Source organism: Globicephala melas, chromosome 15 (assembly GCF_963455315.2).
Source record: "Globicephala melas chromosome 15, mGloMel1.2, whole genome shotgun sequence".
Classification (NCBI taxonomy): Eukaryota; Metazoa; Chordata; class Mammalia; order Artiodactyla; family Delphinidae; genus Globicephala; species Globicephala melas.
In genome coordinates this window covers 22,960,820-22,986,095 of record NC_083328.1, presented here as the reverse complement: position 1 = coordinate 22,986,095, position 25,276 = coordinate 22,960,820, and the positions used below count along the sequence as shown (strand labels likewise).

Sequence of the window (25,276 nt, the reverse complement as noted above, 5' to 3'; positions counted from 1 at the left end):
ACACCTAACTGGCCCTTCAAAAATAATTCAGTGTGTTCTGTTGAATAACAGTGAAGGCTCTGGGCCAGGCAGGTTCCGTTCTTTTCTCTGCTCTGCCATCCCCAGATAGCAGCAAAGTGGCTGTAGCCATTCCACACATAATGTCCAGACATGGCAGCATCCGAAGGCAGAAAGATGGGGAGTCTTCGGTTCCTCTTTAAGGACAACTTTGGGAATTCCCTGGTGGTCCAGTGGTTGGGACTCGGTGCTTTCACCGCTGAGGGCCTGGGTTCAATCCCTGGTTGAGGAACTAGGATCCCACGGGCCGTGCAGTGTGGCCAAAAAAAAAAAAGGAAACTTTTCCTCTAAGCCCCCATCTAAGTAGCAAGAAATGGGTCATGTGCCCTGTCTAAACTCACCACTGGCAAGGGGAATGGGACCGCCGTGATTGGCTTGGGCCTGTATTACTTTGCTTAGTATGTTTGGGCTGCTCTAAGAAAACACCACAAACTGGGTGGCTTATAAACAAAAGAAATCTATTTCTAATGGTTCTGGAGGTTGGGACGTCCAGGATCAAGATGCTGGCAGATACAGTGTCTGGTGAGGGCCTACTTCCTTGTTCATTGACAGCTGTCTTCATGCTGTGGCCTCACATGGCAGAAGGGACAAGGGAGCTTTCTTGGGCCACTTTTATAAGAGTACTAATTCCATTCATAAGGGCTCCACCCTTAAGACCTAATCACCTCCAAAAGACTCCACCTTCTAACACCATCAACTTGGGAATTAGGTGGCTATTCAGACCTTAGCAGGCTTCCATAATACACTGGGTAGCTTAAACAACAGAAGTTTATTTTCTCAAAGTTTTGGAGGCTGGAAAGTTCAAGATCAAGGTGCCTGCAAGGTTGGTTTCTGGTGAGGCCTTTCTCCTTGGCTTGCAGTCCACTGTCTTCTCACTGTGTCCTCTCCTGGTCTTCTCATCTGTGCATTGTGTGTCCCTAGTCTCTCTTCCTCTTCTTTTAAGGACACCAGTCCTGTTGGATTAGGGCCGCACTCTTATGACCTCACTTAACATTAATTAACTCCTTAAAAGCGCCATCTCCAAACACAGTCACACTGCGGGTTAGAGCTTCAGCATATGAATTTGGATGGGACATAATTCACTCCATAACAGGACCCAACCTGTATTTTGTTGGCAGAGACAGAAATCTGAATAAAATCAGGGTTCTGGGGTAAGGGGTACTGACAGTATCTCCACAAGCAACTACCACCTTAATTATTCAGGCAGCACCCAGGATACAGAGGGCCACAGCTGGAAAGGGTAGAATTTCACTAAAGAAGACTGATTTTATCTTTTGCCTTCTGGGCCAGACTTAGGTACAAATCTCATTTCTACCACTTAGTAGGAAGTGGCTTAACCTAGCTGAGTTTTGGCTTCCTCGTCTGTAAAGTGCTGATAATTGACACGGGCCTCAAAGGCCATTGTGAAGAGTAAATGGGAAAAGGTATGTAAAGCGCTTAGCCCAGTGCCTAGTGCTGTGCGCCTGGTGAGCTCAGTGTCGATGCTGCTGTTACCAGCTCTTTTGTCTTGGGATTGACCTTGCCTGTGCCATTCAAAACCTTGCCCAAACCACCGCCCTATTGGAAACTTCTTCCATTGATTTTTTTTTAAAAAATAGGAGCTCTTTTAAAGATACGTAATTGTCTTAAGATAGCTCTAAAGCCATTAATAGTATCCCAATGAGTAAAACATTTACTTCCTTTTGGGGAAAAAAATGTCCTTCAAAATGCATGGAGAGGAAGTATAGTGAAGAGCATGGCCCTTGATGCCCGACTGCCCGGGTCACATCCAGCCCGCCGTAACTAGCCGTGTCACCTTGGCCCAAGCACATCACTGTTCAGTGGCTTGGTTTCTCATCTGTGAAATGGGAGAATAGAGAGCCTGACTCATGGTGGTTGTGAGAAGTGACATCATGAGTGCCAAGTGCTTCTCACCGTGACTGGCCAGCACCAGGTACTGGCCCAGTGTTTGTTATTTGTTTTACTGAGAATTTCACAGACACCTCGTGAAATGGGGAGGAACAAGGGGGGTCTAGAGGAGGTGAGGAGTAAAGCAGATTTCATTCTTGGTGCCCTGGAGCATAGGAGGTACCACTCTCATCATCCTGCAGTAATCTGTAGGTGGGATGGTACCACAGGTCGGTATCATCTACCTAAGGATGAGGAAAAGTAGTTGGTGAGACTGGATTTGAACCCAAGTGTGCCTGAGGCCAGGGCCCCAGCTCTTATCCATTACACTAAATGCCACAAGAGTGAGCTTGTTTTCTCCTTCATCTTCCCCATCCCTGCCAGGCACTGAGATAGAAATGGGCATGTGGCTGTATTTATTTTAGAGTATTGCTTTGGAAATCTGTTCATGAGAAGTGTTGCTTTAGATCCTCCAACTTGATGGTTTTTATCATTTTTTTGATTAGGCTCTGCTAACCGAAATGATGGAGAGATGTAAGAAACTAGCAAACAAGTAAGTATTTTGAAATTCATAAAGCCTGTGTTTGAAAATGGACTTGGTTGCTTTTTTTTGAGGTTGGCGTGCTTGCATGGGCAAGAGGGCCAACAGAGAAGCAGGATAGCATGGAGGTCAGGAATGCTGGAGTCCAGGTGCCTGGCTTCAGAGCTTGGCTCCACTCTTTCTTAGCTTTCTGACCTTGGGTCACTTACTTTGACCCCTCTGTGCCTTGTTCTCCTCCTCTGTAAAATGGGTATAATAATAGTTCTTTCCCTACGGGGCTGTGTTAAGTGATAAGGTCAGGATAAACTCGAATTCCTGTCTACCAGGCATAAGAGGTTTCTCCTCTGCTCTCCTTTTGGTGGCAGATGTGTGAGCAGCCTGGAGTGGGTTTTGTTCACCACTGTGTCCCTAGGTCCTAGAACAGTGCTTTTCATAAGAGATGCGGATATACATTTGCAGCTTGGATCAATATTCTTACTTAATATTTAGTTTTATTTGTGCACTGAAGGCTCAGTTTTCTTCTGTTTAAATGGATTTGATTACTTTCTTATTTACCTGTCCATCCATTGATCCATCAACCCATTCACTCATCCATCCACCCATCCATCCATTCTTCCAGTCAGTTGAATATTAAGTTCTGAATATGCATAAAACACCGAGTTAGTCTCTAGAGGTTGCCTTTTTACTCCAGTCTTCTTATTTTTCCACCCTTACCATTAAAGGGCTGTCAGTCATCTTTCCCAACAACATACATCCTAAAATGAAAGCGACTTTCATTAAGGGGAAGCTCTGCTGACGTGGGGCATGTGTGTGTGTCTTTCAGTGCCTTGCTGTTGAATTCCGTAATGTCAGCTTTCCGGGCCGAGTTCATCGCCACAAGGTCCATGGATTTCATCGGCATGATTAAAGAGTGCGATGAGTCTGGTTTCCCCAAGGTAGGCTCTTGACTTAATGCTTAGCGGAGAACAAATAGGCAATGTTTGCCCAGTAGCTCCCCAGGGAGAGAGAGTTCGGAGTCAGGGGAAGCTCCAGCCAACAGGAAAACAAGCAAGGGCTCTGTTTCTGAAGAGTACGGTGGAGAATGAGTTAGCGACTGGGGTTGTGAGACACGTGTAATTGCCGCGAGTCAGGCCTCCTTGAGTCCTAAATCTGTCAAATTAGCTCACTATGAAATATTTAGGAAGAATTTTGGTCTTACATCCTTAAAACTGTATCTTCACTTATTATTTATGAAAAGCTTTGTCCAGGAGAATATTATGGCCCACAGGTTGGACCAGTACACAGAGCCAGCTCTCTGTTTTGAGCTTCTCAGTCTAACTTGCACAGGTCTGTGGTAGAACTTCAGAAAACGGTCGTTGGAAGATTAACCTCAAGACAGGCCAACTGTTACAGCCTTTTCCTTTATTGCCTCAAGTTACTCTGATTGTACATCTCCAGGATCGTAATGGTTTGCTGTATTTCTTAGCATCTTCTCTTTCGCTCACTGGGCTTAAACTTGGCCTTGGCTAATCCTCCTGAGAGTGATCGACTTCAGATTCTCAATGAAGCTTGGAAAGTTATCACTAAATTGAAGAATCCACAGGTGGGTGACCATTTAGACCTTGTATTGACTGCTTTTTGTCCAAGTTATGCAGTATACTCTTTCTTTTAAAAAATTTCTCTTTCAGTTAATCATCCTTATTTTTTTAAAGAAATCTACTTTTAATTGCATTATTTGTTAATCTGTAATGGAGAACTTATAGCTTTAAAGATGTATTTCTTTGATTTTTGTGTCCCTAGCATGTCTTATTCTTGAGGCCTTAAGATGCACCAAAAGTGTAAAATTATAAATACTTGAAACTTAAAAAGACCTGTAGCTTTGCAAAGAGCATTCGAAGTACAGCAGTCTGTAGCACGGCTGACCTTTGAACAGCATGGGTTTGAGCTGCGCAGATCCACTTATACATGGAATTTTTTTTCAATAGTAAATAGTATACAACCTATGGTTGGTTGAATCCACAGAAGTGGAATCGCAAATACGGAGGAATCGTGGATACAGAGGGCTGACTATAAGTTATATGTGAATTTTTGACTGCGTGGAGGATCAGTGTCCCTAAGCCCTGCGTTTTTTAAGGGTCAAGTTGTATTTGGATTTGAAAAAAACAATTTATTGAGATATTCCTAAATTGAAGATCAGTAGTCAAGCCAGTGATTAGCAAAAGGGAATTCCAGTTTCCTTCCCTTGAATGGACAGCTGAAGGCTCTTTCTCCCCATACTTCTGACACAGGAAGTCTTGGGAAGATGGACCAACTGATGTTAGTTTCTGTAATGCATGTAGTGCTGGTCATCATGTTGTAGGTTTGGGTTTTATGCCTCACTGTCCTTTCAGGCAATGTGCCAGCAATTTATGTGGCTGCCACTAGGGAAATGCTGTTGGCTGTCTTTGTGGCCAAACTTCACCACACCCTGCACTGTTCCTCTCCTACTAGCAGCATGTCCTTGTTCATTTAGTTTGTTGTAACAGAATATGACAGATCATGTGGCTTATGTACAATAGAAATTTATTTCTCACATTTCTGAAGGCTGGAAGTACAAGATCAGGTGACCAGCATGGTTGGGTTCTGGTGAGGACCCTCTTCTAGGTTGCAGCCTGCCAGCTTCTCCTCCTCACATCGCAGAAAGAGGGAAAGAGACCTCTCTAGGGTCCCTTTTATAAGGGCACTAATTCCAATCGGGGGCTCCACCCTCATGACCTAACCACTGCCAAAGGCCTCACCTCCTAATACCATCACATCAAGGGCTAGGATTTCAACATATGCGTTTTGTGGGGGATACAAACATTCAGACCATAACACAGAGAATAAGTGAATATGTGGCATTTGATTTGATCATTTATTGAGAAGGAAATATTGAAGTGAGCCCAGTTATAAACCCCTTGCTAATCACCACACTTGTGATAGTGTATTAAGAACAATATAATTTAGAAAAATTGGAAACTTTTTTACAAAATCGTATACCTAGTTTAATTCAGCAAAATTCTCACTAAACTCTAGCCGTTGAAATTCTCTATTTAACTTAACTCTGATTGGCTAATGAAAACAGCTTATTTAGGATATTTAAGTCAAAAACCTCTGGGCCTCTGGTGCCTGTACTTCAGTGCTTCAAAGCAACCTTGCATCAAAAGCTCATAATAACAGTTTTCTCCAGTCTTTAACTTCACACTCTCCTCGTTAAGTCCACCTTAGCATTCCTGTTAGACTTTAAAATGTTCCTGGCTTTTCTTGTGTGAATGAGATAACTGTTTTCTTCCCTCCCCATTTCTTCTTTCTTTTCCTTTAAGTGTCAGAACAGAAAAGGTATACTTGCAGACTCTGTTTTTCCTTGACAGTTTTTTCCCATGTGCATATTTTCTGGGGCAGACAACCTTACCAAGTTGGTCATTGCCATTTCCGTAGCCATCTCATTGTCTCTTCTACTTGAATCTAACACATCCTTTCTTACCTAAAACCTTTGTGCTTTCTTAACCTTTTTACAACTTATATGCATCACCCTCTCTAGGACAAACGGTTTGTTTTTAAAGGCAGGAGGCCTGTTTTTTCTCAGAACATTCAAAAGTCACATCGTAAACACTACTTGAATTTTCAACCAGATCTGTGGTCATTGTGTCCACTGAGGTGTGATGAGGTCTCCCCACTGTTATCTCCGCTGCCCTTTGGTTCTTCCCATTCTCCAGACATGGCAGAGCTTCCCAGATTTCTGTCTTGGCCCAAGTAGCAATTCTGGAATGACAGTCTAATTGGTTTCAGGCAACTTATGTTTTCTCACGTCACCTCTCAGGGTAAAATCTATCAGTGGGCCAGAGTTTTCTGTACATGAACCACTCTTGAAATCCCCATCACTTACCAACTCTTAGTTTTCAAAGCCCTTGAAGGGATTTGTACACGATGAGCTTTTGCCATAAGGTCAATCGTGGCATTCTTACTGTAAAGACATTTTTACTTTTTCTTTGTAGGACTACATTAATTGTGCCGAAGTGTGGGTAGAGTACACCTGCAAACATTTCACGGTATGTGTGCTGTGGTATTGTTTTTGAAAGAATTACTGTATATTTTTTTCATGTTCGTAATTGTGAATAAGTCTAGCTTAGACATTTAGGTATTTTATGATGGTAATTATTCTTTATGAAAATTGCATCCTTTATGGTATAGTGTGATGGAGCATTAATACGTGACCTATAACAAAAGTGTTCCACACTCACGTGTAAGCTTGGGAAATGCCGCATTATACAAAGTGAAGCAGGTTTTTTCACCATAATACACCTTAGATCCTTATTGTTAAAGTATATTGGGACTTTCCATGCGAGTCTAGTCAGCCGCGTTTTCCAAACATATTTGATTTGCATGTAATTTAATGTTTTTCTAAGCAAACAAAGATACTTCTTTTCCTAGGCCCAAACTAGAACCCCAGTTTGGGAAATACTGGTCTTGTCAATGAGCAGAGACTTTAGAAGCAGGTAGAAGTGGTTTCAAATCCTGTTGCCAGGTGTTTATTTTAATCAACTTAAAAAAACCCGAAGTTTAGCCTACATGAAGAAAAGCATATATATCGTAAGTTTGCTGTATAATGAATCTTCACAAAATACACCCATGTAATCATGGTCCAGATCAAGAAACAGGAAATAACTCCCCACCCCACCCTGAAGCCCCCCCATACTCTCCTCCCAGTCACAGCCTTGGAAGTTGAAGGTAGGCACCATCTGGTCTCTAACTCCAGAAATGGGTTTTGCCTCATTTTGAGCATTATGTAAATGTTGGTCTGTTAATTTTCTTTCTTTTGTCCAATTTTTGTTTTATTATGGAAACTTCAAACATATGATCCTCCTTGTACTTATCACCCAGAAATGATCAACTTATGACAGATCTTGTTTCGTGTCCTTCCCTTTTCTCCCCACCCTTGGATTATTTTGAAGCACAGCTCAATCACCGTGTTTCACCTGTCAGTATCTCTGCACATATCTCTAAAATAGAATTCACTTTTCTGAAACAAAATCTCAATACGTTATCGTAACTAATAAAATCAATAATGTTTTAATACCATTAAAAATCGATAAATTTTCAGATTTCTCCAATTGTCTCATAAGTTTTTTACAGTTTATTTGTTCAATCAGGATTAAAACAGGATCTATACGTTGTAAAAACTTTAGAGTTATTTTAATCTGTAAGTTCCCTCTCTCTTCCCCTCTCTTTCCCTCCCTCCCTCCCTGTTCCCTTCCCTTTTTTTTTTCTATTATTTATTTGTTGAAGAAATTGGGTCCTTTGTCCTGTAGAGTTTCCCGGTCTCGATTGGCCAGATGTATGCCTGTGGTGGTGATTAAACATGCTCTTCTGCCTCCAGTATTTCCTATAAATCGGCAGTTAGTTCTGGAGACAGGAGACTTCATCAGCTTCAGATCTGACTTTTTGGCACCCTGGGTGCTGGCATGGTGCTTCTCCTGGGAGGCTCACGGTATCTGGTTGTCTCTCCGTGATGTGAGTGACCACTGAAGCGCATTCATCTTATGGTTTATCACGGGTTGCAAAGTGGTGATATTAGGAGTTATCATTTCTCCTTTATTTGTTAGCTAGAATACTTGCATGAAGAGAACCTTTTCACTCCACGTATTTGGTTACCCTGAGGTAACAGTTTGTACAGAAAAGGCAAGATGCTCATTTTTGCCCCTGTTACTTACTAGTTTTTAGAGTAAAGAGTCAATTCCCCAGCATCCCCAAAGGTCACCAGTGAGTAGTAGTTGCTGTGGGTATCTGTAGGAGCTCACTAATTGAAACATATTTGATATGTATCAGTCATTGCAATTGTATTATTCTTACTGATGCTCAGTTGTCCCATTTTTGTCCAGTGGGTGCTTTTTCAGGTTGGCTTCTGAGTCCTGACACATTCTTTGTAGTCTTTGATGCCTTCCTTGCTTTCTATTATAAGATGCTCCAGCCTCCCTTGTATTTTTCTTATCTTAGATTTGGAATCAGCTCTTTCTCCAAGAAGCTTTGGTTCCTTTTAATGCCATTGTCAGATTTTTTTAGCTCTGTGACCCTGGCTAAGCCACTTAGCCACTTAACTTTTCATGGGGATAATGATGTCCATGATGGGGAGGTGTTTTTTTTTTAATATTTATTTATTTATGATGGGGAGGTTTTTTTAAAAAATATTTATTTATTTATTTCTGTATGTATTTATTTATTTGGATGTGCCTGGTCTTAGTTGCGGCATGCGGGATCTTTGTTGTGGCACGTGGGCTCTTAGTTGTGGCATACGGGATCTAGTTCCCTGACCAGGGATTGAACCCAGGCCCTCTGCATTGGTAGCGCAGAGTCTTAACCACTGGACCACCAGGGAAGTCCGTGTGCTGTGGAGTTTAATGAACATTAAATGAGAAAGTACATAATGGCAACTATTTAGATAGCGTGCTATGTGCCAGGCACTTTACCTGTAAGCTGCACAGCTTCATAGTGACCTTGCCAGGAAGTTTCACTGTTCCAGTTATATAGACCAGGGCTCAGCACACTTTTTCTGTAGAAGTCCACTTTTTTCTGTATTTGAGGCTTTGTGGACCATATGATCTCTGTTACAAGTGCCCAACTCTGCCACTGTATCATGAAAGCAGCCGTAGACCATACAGGGGTGAGCATGGCTGTGTAAATAGTAAGCCTTATTTATGCATGCTGAAATTTGAGTCTCATATAATTTTCGTTGTCACCAAATATTATTATTCTTTTGGTTTGAATGTAAAAATCATTCTTGGCGCCTGGACTGTATGAAAATAGGTGCTGGGCTGGTTGGCTGACCCCTGATACAGCTGACAAAAGTGAAGTGGTCATTGGGTCACCCAGCTTGTAAGGGTTCAGTCTGTGCTCTTCCCACAATGCTTCGCTGCTCTCTGCAGCACCTGGGGAGGGGCCCGGGACTGGCAGGCAGAAAGTGGCACGTTGGATTTCACCAGCACTCAGAGAAAGCTGGGACAGGAACCTTTGAGAACCGTGTTTTAGTCCTGACTTGGTGCAGACATGGCCATCTTTAGGGCTGTGGTATGGGTGGGATTTCCCCCGTTACATTATTTTCAGCAGAGTAGTTGAAACTGCTTCCTGCAAAGTGTGTGCCATATTCTGAAAACGTTAGTTCTTTCTATCAGAAAAATGGTCAATGACTACCATTCAGTGTCTAAATACAGGTTTGATTTTTTTCCCCACTTAGAAACGAGAGGTGAATACTGTTTTGGCCGATGTCATCAAGCACATGACTCCAGATCGTGCATTTGAAGACTCCTACCCTCAGGTGACAGATTTTCATTTCTCATTTCCACACTGTAAGGAATTTTATTCTGTTGAATTAAATAGGTATGTTGCATGGGTCAGGCTGTAAAGTCAGATAATCCTGGGTTTGAATCCTAGCTTTGCCATGTCTTAGCCATGTGCCCTTTAATCAGTTACTTAGTCTTGTTGTGCCTCAGTTTTCTCACTGTAAAATGGGGATAATAATAGTCCTCCTCAGAATGGTTGTGAGGGTTCAGTGAGGTGTGATGTGGAAAGCCCTGTACAGTTGCTTGGCACCAGTAAGTAAGATGCCTATGTTTTTCAGTTAAGCTAACTTTTTATTTGGAAATAAATTCAAACTTTATTGGAAAGTTAAAAGAATAGCTCAGAGAACTTCCATTATTTTTTACCCAGATTCACCAGCTGTTGAGAGATTCCATGTTTACTTTATCGTTGTGTGTGTACACACACACACACACACACACACACACACACACATATATTCATACATACGTATATAAATTTTTAAAAAAGCAGTTGAGGATAAATTGCATACATCATGCCACTTTTGCCCCTAAAGAGTTCAGTGAGTATTTCCTAAGAACAAGGACATTCTCCTTTATAACCACAGTTTAGTTACCAACATCAGGGAATTTAATGTTAATATATTACTTTTACCTTTTCCACAGTCCATATTCCAGTTTTGTCAGTGGACTCAATGTCCTTAGTAGCAGATTTTTTTCCCCTCTAGTACAGAATCCAGCTCAGGATCACTTACTATAAAGTAACTTCAGACCTAATTAAGATTTTATTTTTTATTTAATAACGTGATGTTCTGGCACTTACTGCCTATGATCAAGTGATTTCTGGGCTCACTTAGTATAAGAAAATTAGTTACATATTCTTTTTTTAAAAATAAATACATTTATTTATTTAGTTAGTTAGTTTTGGCTGTGTTGGGTCTTCGTTGCTGCGCGTGGGCTTTCTCTAGTTGTGGCAGGCGGGGGCTACTCTTCGTTGCGGTGCGCGGGCTTCTCATTGCGGTGGCTTCTCTTATTGTGGAACACGGGCTCTAGGTGCGCGGGTTTCAGTAGTTGTGGCACGTGGGGTCTGTGGCATGTGGGATCTTCCCGGACCAGGGCTCGAACCCGTGTCCCCTGCATTGGCAGGCGGATTCTCAACCACTGCACCACCTGGGAAGCCCTAGTTACATATTCTTGTATAAATTTTAGAATTCTTACATTTTACTCATTTAAGAAATTTTCACCATTTGCTAATTAAAATGGTTCATCATTACAATTTATTGAGCAGCCACTAACTATCTGACATTTTTCTACATGGAATGAAAAGAACACAGTCACGCACAGCAGGCTCTCGGTCAATATTGCAGGGTAAATAAAGTGTGTAGAGAAGATGGGTCATACCCTTGTGGGTGGTCCAGGTCTCGGCCTCATATGAAGACTGATGTGCAGAATTTTAGTTGGGGAATTTTCAGTAAGGCCTTGACTGCTAGTGACCCAATTAATTGAAAACTTTAAGTAACATAATAATTTTAATGCAGTCCATTCCTAAGTGACAAGGGAACTATACTATACTGTAATTCTGTCATATCTAAGAGCAACTTATAAAAGATGCCCCGGGGTCAGCCTGCATTCCAGACAGCCACCCATATCGGTTGTGAGTCCTTGGTCTTAAGTGAGGGCCACATCAAGAAAATAAAACTGTGGGGATCTGTGAAGAATTAGCTTTCTCCAGTTCTAGGATAGGGAAGGTATAAGGTGAGCCTGGAACATTTTCTTGTGCCAGGAAGTAAGGAAGTACTGCTGGGGGCACATGGAATGGGCACAGGAACAGCTTGGAAGGGACTCTCACAGGTCCCCAGTTTGAGCATCAAATGAGATAAATACAGTGATGGATTATAATCCACTGAGTAAGAGTCGGCCCTTATGACGAATAGGTAAATAAATAAATAGATGAGGGGAAAGGTGGGCAGGGGTGCCATTTGAGAAATGTGGAAGAAATGGTAGAGTTGAAAAATCACCATTTGCAGCCGTCACAGTGAAGACAAGAATCATCGGTCTTCAGGCAAGAATCATCAATGGATGCTAAATCTGGGGGGAATGTTTGATGAGGAGCAGGACATTTTCGTATCTCCTCCCATAGAATGAGCATTAATCGCAAGGGGAAAAATAGTGACTCTGGAGTGGAGAATTTGGACAGTCATTGACAGGCTAATCAAAATCCTTATCACCATTGAGGAGCAAGTGGCTATCTTGTGCCTGCAGATATGGAACCCCGAAAAACAGGAAAGACACAGCATCATCTATGTAACATTCCAGTCGAGAATGCATAACTGAATCTAATCATGAGGTAACATTAGTCATGCCCAAATTGAGGAGCATTCTATAAAGTAATTGGCTTGTAAAAAAAATCTTCGCCATTCTGACAAAGAAGGTTAAGGAACTGTTCCAAATTAACACAGACTGCACAGACGTGAAAACAAAATGCAATGCATGATCCTGAACTGAATCCTGTACCAAAGAGAGGAAAAAATAATGCTGTAAAGAATGTACTGAGGGCTTCCCTGGTGGCGCAGTGGTTGAGAGTCCGCCTGCCGATGCAGGGGACACGGGTTCGTGCCCCGGTCCGGGAAGATCCCATGTGCCACAACTACTGAAACACACGTGCCACAACTACTGCAGAGCAGCTGGGCCCGTGAGCCATGGCCACTGAGCCTGCGCATCCGGAGCCTGTGATCCGCAACGGGAGAGGCCACGACAGTGAGAGGCCCACGTACCGCAAAAAAAAAAAAAAAAAAAAAGAATGTACTGAGACAGTTGACAAGATTGGAATACAAATGATAGATTAAAGTATTAAAATTATACCAGTGTTAACTTTCCTGAATTTGATAAACAACAGAGTAGAAATGTCAGAGAATATGACTATTCTTAGAAAATACAAATGAAGTGGTAAGGGGTGAAGGACATGATACATTCAATCTACTTTCACATGGTTCAGAAAAAATATGTCTTTTTACAGAGAGAGGACAATGAAACAAATTTGGCAAAATACTAAAAATTGATGACTTTGTGTAAAGAGAATATGGGAGTTTTCTGTACTGTTTTTTCAATGTTTCTGCAAGTTTGAAATTATTTCACAGTAAAAAAGTTGTCAGCACACAGTCAACACATTTTTAAAAGTTCTGCCATTGGATCAATGGATAGGTGAGGAGGTAAAGCAAATATAGCAAAATGTTAGCCCTTGTAGAATCTAAGTGGTGAGTAAATGGGTGTTTGTTATTATTCATTGAATTTTCTTACATTTCAGCATTTCATAATGAAACGTTGAAGGGAAAAAGTACATCTTTTAAAACCAGGAAAGGCATTATTTGTAAGTGTACTTTAAATATTAAAAAAAAATTTCCTGTTCTACAGGGATTAGTTACTGTGGATAAGGTTTCAGGAACTATTTTAACCAGACAGTACTGCAGTATCTTTGAATGCTCTGCCTTGGAGCACTGTTTGTCATGACGTTTTGAAGTCCTTTTGCTTGCTGACCTAGTAAACTGCGTAATTATGAAATGGGGTGTGTACCTCTTAATATTCTATATTTTGGACCATGAGCCACTTCCGTTGCAGATGATTTAAACAGTGATGTTTTTAGTATAAACAAAGAACTTGTCAGTAAATTTTCCTTTCTTGACAGCAACCAGGGATAGGGGTTTATTTTTTTTAACATCTTTATTGGAGTATAATTGCTTTACAATGTTGTGGTAGTTTCTGCTGTATAACAAACTGAATCAGCTATACATATATCCCCATATCCCCTCCCTCTTGTGTCTCCCTCCCACCCTCCCTATCCCACCCCTCTAGGTGGTCACAGAGCATGGAGCTGATCTCCCTGTGCTATGCGGCTGCTTCCCACTAGCTATCTACTTTACATTTGGTAGTGTATATATGTCAGTGCCACTCTCTCACTTCGTCCCAGCTTACCCTTCCCCCTCCCTGTGTCCTCAAGTCCATTCTCTACGTCTGCATCTTTATTTCTGTCCTGCCCCTAGGTTCTTCAGAACCTTTTTTTTTTTTTTAGATTCCATATATATGTGTTAGCATACGGTATTTGCTTTTCTCTTTCCGACTTACTTCACTCTGTATGACAGACTCTGGGTCCATCCACCTCACTACAAATAATTCAATTTCGTTTCTTTTTATGGCTGAGTAATATTCCATTGTATATATGTGCCACATCTTCTTTTTTTTTTTTTTTTTTTTTTTTTTGCGTTATGTGGGCCTCTCACTGTCGTGGCCTCTCTCATTGCGGAGCACAGGCTCCGGACGTGCTGGCTCAGCGGCCATGGCTCATGGGCCCAGCCACTCCGCGGCATGTGGGATCTTCCTGGACCGGGGCACGAACCCATGTCCCCTGTATCGGCAGGTGGACTCTCAACCACTGCGCCACCAGGGAAGCCCGCCACATCTTCTTTATCCATTCATCTGTCGATGGATACTTAGGTTGCTTCCATGTCCTAGCTATTGTAAATAGTGATGCAGTGAACATGGTGGTACATGACTCTTTTCGAATTGCAGTTTTCTTGGTATATGCCCAGTAGTGGGATTGCTGGGTCATATGGTAGTTCTATTTTTAGTTTTTTAAGGAACCTCCATACTGTTCTCCATAGTGGCTGTATCAATTTACATTCCCACCAGCAGTGCAGGAGGGTTCCCTTTTCTCCACACCCTCTTCAGCATTTATTGTTTGTAGATCTTTTGATGATGGCCATTCTGACTGGTGTGAGGTGATACCTCATAGTAGTTTTGATTTGCATTTCTCTAATGATTAGTGATGTTGACCATCCTTTCATGTGTTTCTTGGCAATTTGTATATCTTCTTTGGAGAAATGTCTGCTTAGGTCTTCTGCCCATTTTTGGATTGGGTTGTTTTTTTGATACTGAGCTACATGAGCTGCTTGCATATTTTGGAGATTAATCCTTTGTCAGTTGCTTTGTTTGCAAATATTTCCTCCCATTCTGAGGGTTGTCCTTGTTTATGGTTTCTTTTGCTATGCAAATCTTTTAAGTTTCGTTAGGTCCCATTTGTTTATTTTTGGTTTTATTTCCATTTCTCTAAGAAGTGGGTCAAAAAGGATCTTGCTGTGATTTATGTCATAGAGTGTTCTGCTTATGTTTTCTGCTAAAGGTTTTATAGTGTCTTGCCTTACATTTAGGTCTTTAATCCATTTTGAATTCATTTTTGTGTATGCTGTTAGGAATTGTTCTAATTTCATTCTTTTACATGTAGCTGTGCAGTTTTCCCAGCCCCACTTATTGAAAAGGCTCTCTTTTCTTCTTTGTATATTCTTGCCTCCTTTATCAAAGGTAAGGTGACCATATGTGTGTGGGTTTATCTCTGGGCTTTCTATCCTATTCCATTGATCTATATTTCTGTTCTTGTGCCAGTACCATACTGTCTTGATTACTGTAGCTTTGTAGTATAGTCTGAAGTCAGGGAGCCTGATTCCTCCAGCTCCATTTTTCTTTCTCAAGATTGCTTTGGCTATTCGGGTCTTTTGTGTTTCCATACAAATTGTGAAATTTTTTTGTTCAAGTTCTGTGAAAAATGCCATTTGTTGTTTGATAGGGATTGCATTGAATCTGTAGATTGCTTTGGGTAGTAGAGTCATTTTCACAATGTTGATTTTTCCAATCCAAGAACATGGTATATCTCTCCATCTGTTTGTATCATCTTTAATTTCTTTCATCAGTGTCTTATAGTTTTCTGCATACAGGTCTTTAGCCTCCTTAGCTAGGTCAATTCCTAGGTATTTTATTCTTTTTGTTGCAGTGGTAAATGGGAGTGTTTCCTTAATTTCTCTTTCACATTTTTCATCATTAGTGTATAAGAATGCCAGAGATTTCTTTGCATTAATTTTGTATCCTGCTACTTTACCAAATTCATTGAATAGCTCTAGTAGATTCCGGTGGCATCTTTAGGATTCTCTATGTATAGTATCATGTCATCTGTAAACAGTGACAGTTTTACTTCTTCTTTTCCGATTTGTATTCCTATTATTTCTTTTTCTTATCTGATTGCTGTCGCTACAACTTCCAAAACTATGTTGAATAATAGTGGTAAGAGTGGGGAACCTTGTCTTGTTCCTGATCTTAGTGGAAATGGTTTCAGTTTTTCACCATCGAGAACATTGTTGGCTGTGGGTTTGTCATATGTGGCCTTTATTATGTTGAGGTAAGTTCCCTCTATGCCTACTTTCTGGAGAGTTTTTATCATAAATGGGTGTTGAGTTTTGTCAAAAGCTTTTTCTGCATCTATTGAGATTATCATATGGTTTTTATCCTTCAATTTGTTAATACGGTGTATCACATTGATTAATTTGCATATATTGGAGAATCCTTGCATTCTTGGGATAAACCCCACTTGATCATGGTGTATGATCCTTTTAATGTGCTGTTGGATTCTGTTTGCTGGTATTCTGTTGAGGATTTCTGCGTCTGTGTTCAACAGTGATATTGGTCCGTAGTTTTCTTCCTTTGTGACATCTTTGTCTGGTTTTGGTATCAGGGTGATGGTGGCCTCGTAGAATGAGTTTGGGAGTGTCCCTCCTCTGCTATATTTTGGAAGAGTTTGAGAAGGATAGCTGTTAGCTCTTCTCTAAATCTTTGATAGAATTTGCCTGTGAATCCATCTGGTCCTGGGCTTTTGTTTGTTGGGAGATTTTTAATCACAGTTTCAATTTCAGTGCTTGTGATTGGTCTGTTTGTATTTTCTGTTTCTTCGTGGTCCAGTCCTGGAAGGTTTTGCTTTTCTAAGAATTTGTTCATTTCTTCCAGATTGTCCATTTTATTGGCATATATTTGCTTGCAGTAATCTCTCATGATCCTTCGTATTTCTGCGGTGTCAGTTGTTACTTCTCCTTTTTCATTTCTAATTCTGTTGATTTGAGTCTTCTCCCTTTTTTCTTGATGAGTCTGGCTAATGGTTTATCAATTTTGTTTATCTTCTCAAAGAACCAGCTTTTAGTTTTATTGATCTTTGCTATTGTTTCCTTCATTTCTTTTTCATTTATTTCTGATCTGATCTTTATGATTTCTTTCCTTCTGCTAACTTTGGGGCTTTTTTGTTCTTCTTTCTCTAATTGCTTTAGGTGTAAGGTTAGGTTGTTTACTTGAGATGTTTCTTGCTTCTTGAGGTAGGTTTGTATTGCCATAAGCTTCCCTCTTAGAACTGCTTTTGCTGCATCCCATAGGTTTTGGGTCATCGTGTTTTCATTTTCATTTGTTTCTAGATATTTTTTGATTTCCTCTTTGATTTCTTCAGTGATCTCTTGGTTATTTAGTAGTGTATTGTTTAGCCTCCATGTGTTTGTATTTTTTACGTTTTTTTTTTTCCTGTAATTGATATCTAGGCTCATAGCATTGTGGTTGAAAAAGATACTTGATACAATTTAAATTTTCTTAAATTTACCAAGGCTTGATTTGTGATCCAAGATATGATCTATCCTGGAGAATGTTCCATGAGCACTTGAGAAGAAAGTGTATTCTGTTGTTTTTGGATGGAATGTCCTATAAATATCAATTAAGTCCATCTTGTTTTTTTGTTTGTTTGTTTGTTTGTTTGTTTTGCGGTACACGGGCCTCTCACTGTTGTGGCCTCTCCCGTTGCGGAGCACAGGCTCCAGATGCACAGGCGCAGCGGCCATGGCTCACGGGCCCAGCTGCTCTGTGGCATGTGGGATCTTCCTGGACCAGGGCATGAACTCGTGTCCCCTGCATCGGCAGGTGGACTCTCAACCACTGCACCACCAGGGAAGCCCAAGTCCATCTTGTTTAATGTGTCATTTAAAGCTTGTGTTTTCTTATTTATTTTCATTTTGGATGATCTGTCCATTGGTGAAAGTGAGGTGTTAAAGTCCCCTACTATTATTGTGTTACTGTCGATTTCCCCTTTTATGGCTGTTAGCATTTGCCTTATGTATTGAAGTGCTCCTATGCTGGGTGCATAAATATTTACAATTGTTACATCTTCTTCTTGGATTGGTCCCTTGATCATTATGTAGTGTCCTTCTTTGTCTCTTGTAATCATCTTTATTTTAAAGTCTATTTTGTCTGATATGAGAATTGCTACTCCAGTTTTCTTTTGATTTCCCTTTGCATGGAATATCTTTTGCCATCCCCTCACTTTCAGTCTGTATGTGTCCCTAGGTCTGAAGTGGGTCTCTTGTAGACAGCATATATACAGGTCTTGTTTTTGTATGCGTTCAGCCAGCCTATGTCTTTTGCTCAGAGCATTTAATCTATTTACATTTAAGGTAATTATCAATGTGTATGTTCCTTTTACCATTTTCTTAATTGTTTTGGGTTTGTTATTGTAGGTCTTTTCCTTCTCTTGTGTTTCCTGCCTAGAGAAGTTCCTTTAGCATTTGTTGTAAAGCTGGTTTGGTGGTGCTGAATGCTCTTAGCTTTTGCTTGTTTGTAAAGGTTTTAATTTCTGCGTCGAATCTGATTTGAGATCCTTGCTGGGTAGAGTAATCTTGGTTGTAGGTTTTTCCCTTTCATCACTTTAAATATGTCCTGCCACTCCCTCTGGCTTGCAGAGTTTCTGCTGAAATATCAGCTGTTAACCTTATGGGGATTCCCTTTTATATTATTTGTTGCTTTTCCCTTGCTGCTTTTAATGTTTTCTTTGTATTTAATTTTTGATAGTTTGATTATATGTGTTTTGGCATGTTTCTCCTTGGATTTATCCTGTATGGGACTCTCTGTGCTTCCTGGACTTGATTAACTATTTCCTTTTCCATATTAGGGAAGTTTTCAACTATAATCTCTTCAAATATTTTCTCAATCCCTTTCTTTTTCTCTTCTTCTTCTGGGACCCCTATAATTCGAATGTTGTGCGTTTAATATTGTCCCAGAGGTCTCTGAGACTGTCCTCAATTCTTTAAATTCTTTTCTCTTTACTCTGCTCTGTGGTAGTTATTTCCACTATTTTGTCTTCCAGGTTAGTTATCCGTTCTTCTGCCTCAGTTACTCTGCTATTGATTCCTTCTAGAGAATTTTTAATTTCATTTATTGTGTTTTTCATCATTGTTTGTTTGCTCTTTAGTTCTTCTAGGTCCTTGTTAAACCTTTCTTGTATTTGTCCATTCTATTTCCAAGATTTTGGGTCACCTTTACTATCATTACTCTGTATTCTTTTTCAGGTAGACTGCCTATTTCCTCTTCATTGTTTGGTCTGGTGGGTTTTTACCTTGCTCCTTCATCTGCTGTGTGTCTCTGTCTTCTCATTTTGCTTAGCTTACTTTGTTGGGGTCTCCTTTTCACAGGCTGCAGGTTCATAGTTCCTGTTGTTTTTGGTGTCTGCCCTCAGTGGGTAAGGTTGGTTCAGTGGCTTGTGTAGGCCTCCTTGTGGAGGGGACTGGTGCCTGTGTTCTGGTGGATGAGGCTGGATCTTGTCTTTCTGGTGGGCAGGACCACGTTTGGTGGTGTGTTTTGGGGTGTCTATGAACTTACTGTGATTTTAGGCAGCCTGTCTGCTAATGGTGGGGTGTGTTCCTGTCTTGCTAGTTGTTTGGCGCAGGGTGTCCAGCACTGGAGCTTACTGGTCGTTGAGTGGAGCTGGGTCTTAGCGTTGAGATGGAGATCTCTGGGAGAGCTTTCGCCTTTTGATATTACGTGGAGCCGGGAGGTCTCTGGTCGTCTAATGTCCCGAACTCGGCTCTCCCACCTCAGAGGCTCAGGCCGGACACCCAGCCAGAACACCAAGACCCTGTCAGACACATGACTTTAGTCCTGGGTAGCTTCTCAATGGCAGTTGTTTTGCTGGTGATCCAAATAGGGCTGGTTTTCCTTGCAGTGTCTGAAGCAAGGCCTAGAGTGACACCCCATTGTGTGTGGCTGTCGCAGGCAGGACGTTGGGGTAGGCATCGCTCCTGGCCGCGGTTTATATTTTATGTAGAGAAAGTGCCTCCTTGGTTCTCCCGTGCCAATGCACTGTGAACAGGACTCTGTGCATGTCAGGGTGAGGGGTGGTGGACATCAGTACATGGCCACCTAGGACAGACCTCACAGTCTGTGCCGCCATCCTCGGGTAATGCATGGCCTTTGACCCCACTGACAAACTCAGTCCAGTGCCTCTCCACTGAAGCAGTCAAAAAACACAGGGCCACCATGGGCTAGAATAGGGATCTGTAAACCACGGCCCATGTAGCCCACAACCTGTTGTGAATAAAGTTTTATCGGAACCCAGCCACACCCCTCTGTTTGCACATTGTCAATGACTGCTTTCCAGCTACAACAGCAGAGTTGAGTAGTTGTGGTGACTCTATGGCCCTGTATAGAAAACGTTTGCCCACCTCTTGAATATTCATACCTGATTTGAATGCAGAGCTTTGAGGGGCAGGCCTTGCTCTAAACACTGTAAGCAAACCATCCCATTTAGTGCTCACAATGAGTGAGATACTGTTTTGCTCTCCAATTTTACAGAAGAGAAGACTGAGGCCAAGGTGTTTCTCCAAGACTAGAGTAAGATGGACAAACTCAGATTGAGACTAGTTTTAACGTAACCCAGTAATTCCCTGTTCCTTGTGTAATCTAGGTTTCCCTTATTGTAACTGTGATTGCAAACTGTGGGCAGGGTTGCCTTTTTAAAAATATCGAAGTTTTATTAAAGATGTGTTTTTCATTTTGCTTTACAGCTTCAGTCAATAATTAAGAAAGTAATTGCACACTTCCATGATTTCTCAGTTCTTTTTTCAGTGGTAAGTAACTTTCCTTAACTATCTTTGGAAATTTGTATCTGACTCAGGTTCCTTTAGTGTCTCAATAATTTTTTCATGGTGTCCTAGACCAAGAGAAATACTTAACAGTTCTGTTTTTTATTAAAAAACACTAGTAAGGTTTAAACAATTTAAATATGTCATGACAACTTAAGCAGCACTTGAGAAAATAATACGCATAGACTGATAGAAAAATATTGTCTTTATTTCATTCACTACTTACTATGGGATATGTGCACCTACTGGGTATCACACAACTTCTCAAACCTTGGAATCAAATTGGACATCCTCTTCCTCATTGATTTTTGCATGGTACCTGCTTTTTATCACACAATAATCTAATGTTGAAACTATGATATACATCAAGCTAATAGTTGTCTCAGTGTCTGACAGAGTTGAGATTTATTATATTTCCCTCAAAAATTTAAAATAGCCTGTGACACCCTTCTCATTTGCTGCAGTGCCCTGGTCACATACCAATCTAGGTGATTCTCTGTGTAGTAACACTCTCTGCCCTGCCCTCAACTTTCCTTTTCCCTCTTCCTGCTTCCATTTCCAGTACTCTCACAGACTGTAAGCTTTTGTTTATTTAATGATAAAGGCTGTTATTTATTGAACTTTTGCCACGCCCCAAGCACTGTGCTAGAACTTTTTTTTTTTCTTTAATTTTTATTGAAATATAGTTGATTTACAATGTTGTGTTAGTTTCGGGTATACAGTAAGGTGATTCAGTTATACGTATATATAAATATATATCCTTTTTTTACATTCTCTTCCATTATAGGTTATTACAAGATACTGAGTATAGTTCCCTGTGCTATACAGTAGGTCCTTGTTGGTTATGTATTTTATATATAGTAGTGTGTATATTTTAATCCCAAACTCCTAATTTATCCCTCTCACCTACTCTCCTTTGGTAACCATAAGTTTCTATGTCTGTGAGTCTATTTCTGTTTCGTAAATAAGTTCATTTGTATCCTTTTTTTAGATTTTACATACAAGCAATATCCTATGATATTTGTCTTTCTCTGTCTGGCTTACTTCACTTAGTATGATAATCTCTAGGTCCATCCACGTTGTTGCAAATGGCATTATTTCATTCTTTTTTATGGCTGAGTAATATTCCTGTGTGTGTGTGTGTGTGTGTGTGTGTGTGTGTACACATATATACATACGCACCACATCTTATTTATCCATTCATCTGTCAGTGGACACTTAGGTTGCTTCCACATCTTGGCTGTTGTAGATAGTGCTGCCACTGGGGTGCATGTATCTTTTCGAATTATGTTTTTCTCTGGATATATGCCCAGGAGTGGAATTGATGGATCATATGGTAGCTTTGTTTTTAGTTTTTTAAGGAACCCCCATACTCTTCTCCATAGTGTCTGTACCAATTTACATTCCCACCAGCACTGTAGGAGGGTTCCATTTTCTTCACACCCTCTTCAGCGTTTATTATTTGTAGACTTTTTGATTATGGCCATTCTTTTGGGTATGAGGTGATACATCATTGTAGTTTTGATTTGCAATTCTCTAATAATTAACAATGTTGAGCATCTTTTCATGTGCCTTTTGGCCATCTGTACATGTTCTTTGGAGAAATGTCGTTTTAGATCTTCTGCTTACTTTTTGATTGGGTTGATTTTTTGATACTGAGCTGTATGAGCTGTTTTGTATATTTTGAAGATTAATTCCTTGTTAGTCACATCATTTGCAAATATTTTCTCCCATTCTGTAGGTTGTCATTTTGTTTTGTTTATTGTTTCCTTTGCTATGCAAAAGCTTTTTAAGTTTAATTAGGTTCCATTTGTTTATTTTTGTTTTTATTTCCATTACTCTAGGAGACAGATCCAAAAAGATATTGTTGCAATTTATGTCAAAGAGTGTCTTACCTACGTTTTCCTCTCGAAGTGTTATAGTATCTGGTCTTACGTTTAGGTCTTTAATCTGTTTTGAGTTTATTTTTGTGTATGGTGTTAGAGAATGTTCTAATTTCATTCTTTTGCATGTAGCTGTCCAGTTTTCCCAGCACCACTTATTGAAGAGACTGTCTTTTTTCCATTGTATATCCTTGCCTCCTTTTTTGTAGATTAATTGACCATATGTGCGTGGGTTTATCTCTGGGATTTCTATCCTGTTCCATTGATCTGTATTTCGGTTTTTGTGCCAGTACCATACTGACTTGATTACTGTAGCTTTGTAGTATAGTCTGAAGTCAGGGAGCCTGATTCCTCCAGCTCCATTTTTCTTTCTCAAGATTGCTTTGGATATTCAGGTCTTTTGCATTTCCATACAAATTAAAATTTTTTTTTCTAGTTCTGTGAAAAATGCAGTTGGTAATTTCATAGGGATTGCATTGAATCTGTAGGTTTCCTTGGGTAATATAGTTGTTTTGACAACATTGATTCTTCCAATCCAAGAACATGGTATATATCTTTCCATTTGTTTGTGTCATTTTTTATTTCTTTCATCAGCATCTTAAAGTTTTTGGAGTACAGGTCTTTTGCCTGCTTAGGTAAGTTTATTCCTAGGCATTTTATTCTTTTTGATGCAATGGTAAATGGGATTGTTGCCTTAGTTTCTCTTTCTGACCTTTCATTGTTAGTGTATAGAAACGCAACAGATCCCTATGTATTAATTTTGTATCCTGCAACTTTACCGAATTCATTGATGAGCAATCTCTAGTAGTTTTCCAGTAGTGACTTTGGGGTTTTCTATGTATAGTATCATGTCATCTGCAAACAGTGACAGTTTTACTTCTTCTTTTCCAATTTGGGTTCCTTTTGTTTCTTTTCCTTCTCTGATTGCTGTGGCTAGGACTTTCAAAACTATGTTGAGTAAAAGTGGTGAGAGTGGACATCCTTGTCTTGTTCCTGACCTTAGAGGAAATGTTTTCAGCTTTTCGCCATTGAGTATGATGTGAGCTGTGGGTTTGTCATATATGGCATTTATTATGTTGAGGTAGGTCCCCTCTATATGCACTTTCTGGAGAGTTTTTATCATAAATGGATGTTGAATTTTATCAAAAGCTTTTTCTGCATCTATTGAGATGATCATAGTGGTTTTTATTCAATTTATTAATGTGGTGTATCACACTGATTGACTTGTGGATATTGAAAAATCCTTGCATCCTTGGGATAATGACCCCATTTGTTCATGGTGTATGATCTTTTTAATGTATTGTTGGATTCAGTTTGCTAGTATTCAGTATTATGTTGGATTTTTGCATCTATGTTCATCAGTGATATTGGCCTGTAATTTTCTTTTTGATGGTATCTTTGTCTGATTTTGGTATCAGGGAGATGGTGGCCTCAGAGAATGAGTTAATTTTTTGGAATAGTTTATTAACTCCTCTCTAAATGTTTGATAGAATTTGCCTGTGAAGCCATCTGGTCCTGGACTTTTGTTTGTTGGGAGTTTCTTAATCACAGATCAGTTTTAGTACTTGTGATTGGTCTGTTTTATATTTTCTATTTCTTATTGGTTCACTCTTAGGAGATTGTACCTTTCTAAGAATTTTTCCATTTCTTCTAGATTGTCTGTTTTGTTGGCATATAGTTGCTTGTAGTAGTCTCTTACGGTTCTTTGTATTTCTGTGGTATCAGTTGTAACTTCTTTTTCATGTCTGCTTTTACTGATTTGGGCCCTCTCCCATTTTTTCTTGATGAGTCTGGCTAAAGGTTTATCAATTTTGTTTATCTTTTCAAAGAACCAGCTTTTAGTTTTGTTGATCTTTTCTATTGACTTTACATGGATTGCCTCAGATCATTTTCAGAACACCACTGGGAAGGCACGAGTAGTAATGAGTCCCACTTTACAGATGAGGAAACTGATGCTGGAAGAGGTGGAGTAACTTGCTTAAGGTCACACAGCCACTGAATGAGGAGTCAGGTTGCAGAAGCTGCTCTGAACAACTCTGACTCTTCTTTCTCTGTTCCTCTATACCTTCATTAAAAGATTGGAGCCTCCTTTGCCTTCTGCTACCAAGAAGAGCTTATTCTCATCTAAAGGTTGTCCAGATGATTTGCCAAAATGTTAACTGGTCCCAGCCCTGGTCCTTGGGCATGTTCAATTTGTTTTAATAGTAATAGTTTTAAAATCCTCAGAGTTCTGTACTTGCTTTCATGTGAGTCCTGATCAGAGCTGCCTCAGAAAGATGAACAACTCTTCCTCTGTTTTGCCCTTCAAAGAAAAAGTAACCCACAAATTCCTTCCAGTAACTTGTGTAAATTGCAGGTAGAGTGCTTTTATTATTTTTTTTAGGAAAAATTTCTGCCATTTCTGGACATGTTCCAAAAAGAGAGTGTGCGGGTGGAGGTTTGCAAATGCATCATGGAAGTTTTTATCAAGTAAGTGTAACATGATGTAATCAGAAACTTCAATTCCAGCTGCCCTTGTGAAGCCTGTTGCTAAGAAATCAATTTATGCATTTTGAGGGCCTGTGATGTAGTGATGTATTTATACCTAAAATAACATTGAGAGAAAAACCACATTAAAAGGAGAAGTCATGATAAAAGTTTATAATTAGCTTAAGAAGACAAAGTAATAAATGTTAACAGAGCCTGACCATCACCCGTATCTCACTCCTGTGATTTGGGAAGGAGCAATCTATTGATGTACTATTTAGGAAGTGTCATTTTAAAAGATAAAGTCATTCTTCTCAAGATACCAGAGCTAGAAAGGTTTCTATCGTTAATGTGTAGATTTGTGATCAGTTT

At 40.1% G+C, this 25,276-nt stretch overlaps 1 protein-coding gene and 1 non-coding gene across 4 annotated transcripts in view; one reads left to right on the top strand and one right to left on the bottom strand.

Annotated features, from left to right (window-relative positions):
* The window catches only part of VPS35L (VPS35 endosomal protein sorting factor like), a 129,402-nt gene that overhangs the window by 54,377 nt on the left and 49,749 nt on the right, over positions 1-25,276 (top strand). For all 3 annotated transcript variants that reach the window (XM_030847144.2, XM_060285773.2, XM_060285774.2), the window contains exons 15-21: positions 2,451-2,497; positions 3,309-3,420; positions 3,951-4,067; positions 6,478-6,531; positions 9,711-9,791; positions 20,478-20,540; positions 24,822-24,907. In XM_030847144.2, coding sequence (XP_030703004.1) covers positions 2,451-2,497; positions 3,309-3,420; positions 3,951-4,067; positions 6,478-6,531; positions 9,711-9,791; positions 20,478-20,540; positions 24,822-24,907 — 560 coding nt within the window. The remainder of the gene's footprint in view (positions 1-2,450; positions 2,498-3,308; positions 3,421-3,950; positions 4,068-6,477; positions 6,532-9,710; positions 9,792-20,477; positions 20,541-24,821; positions 24,908-25,276) is intronic.
* Positions 8,783-8,855, bottom strand: TRNAG-ACC (transfer RNA glycine (anticodon ACC)). Its single transcript has one exon. It is a non-coding gene; the product is annotated as a tRNA-Gly (tRNA).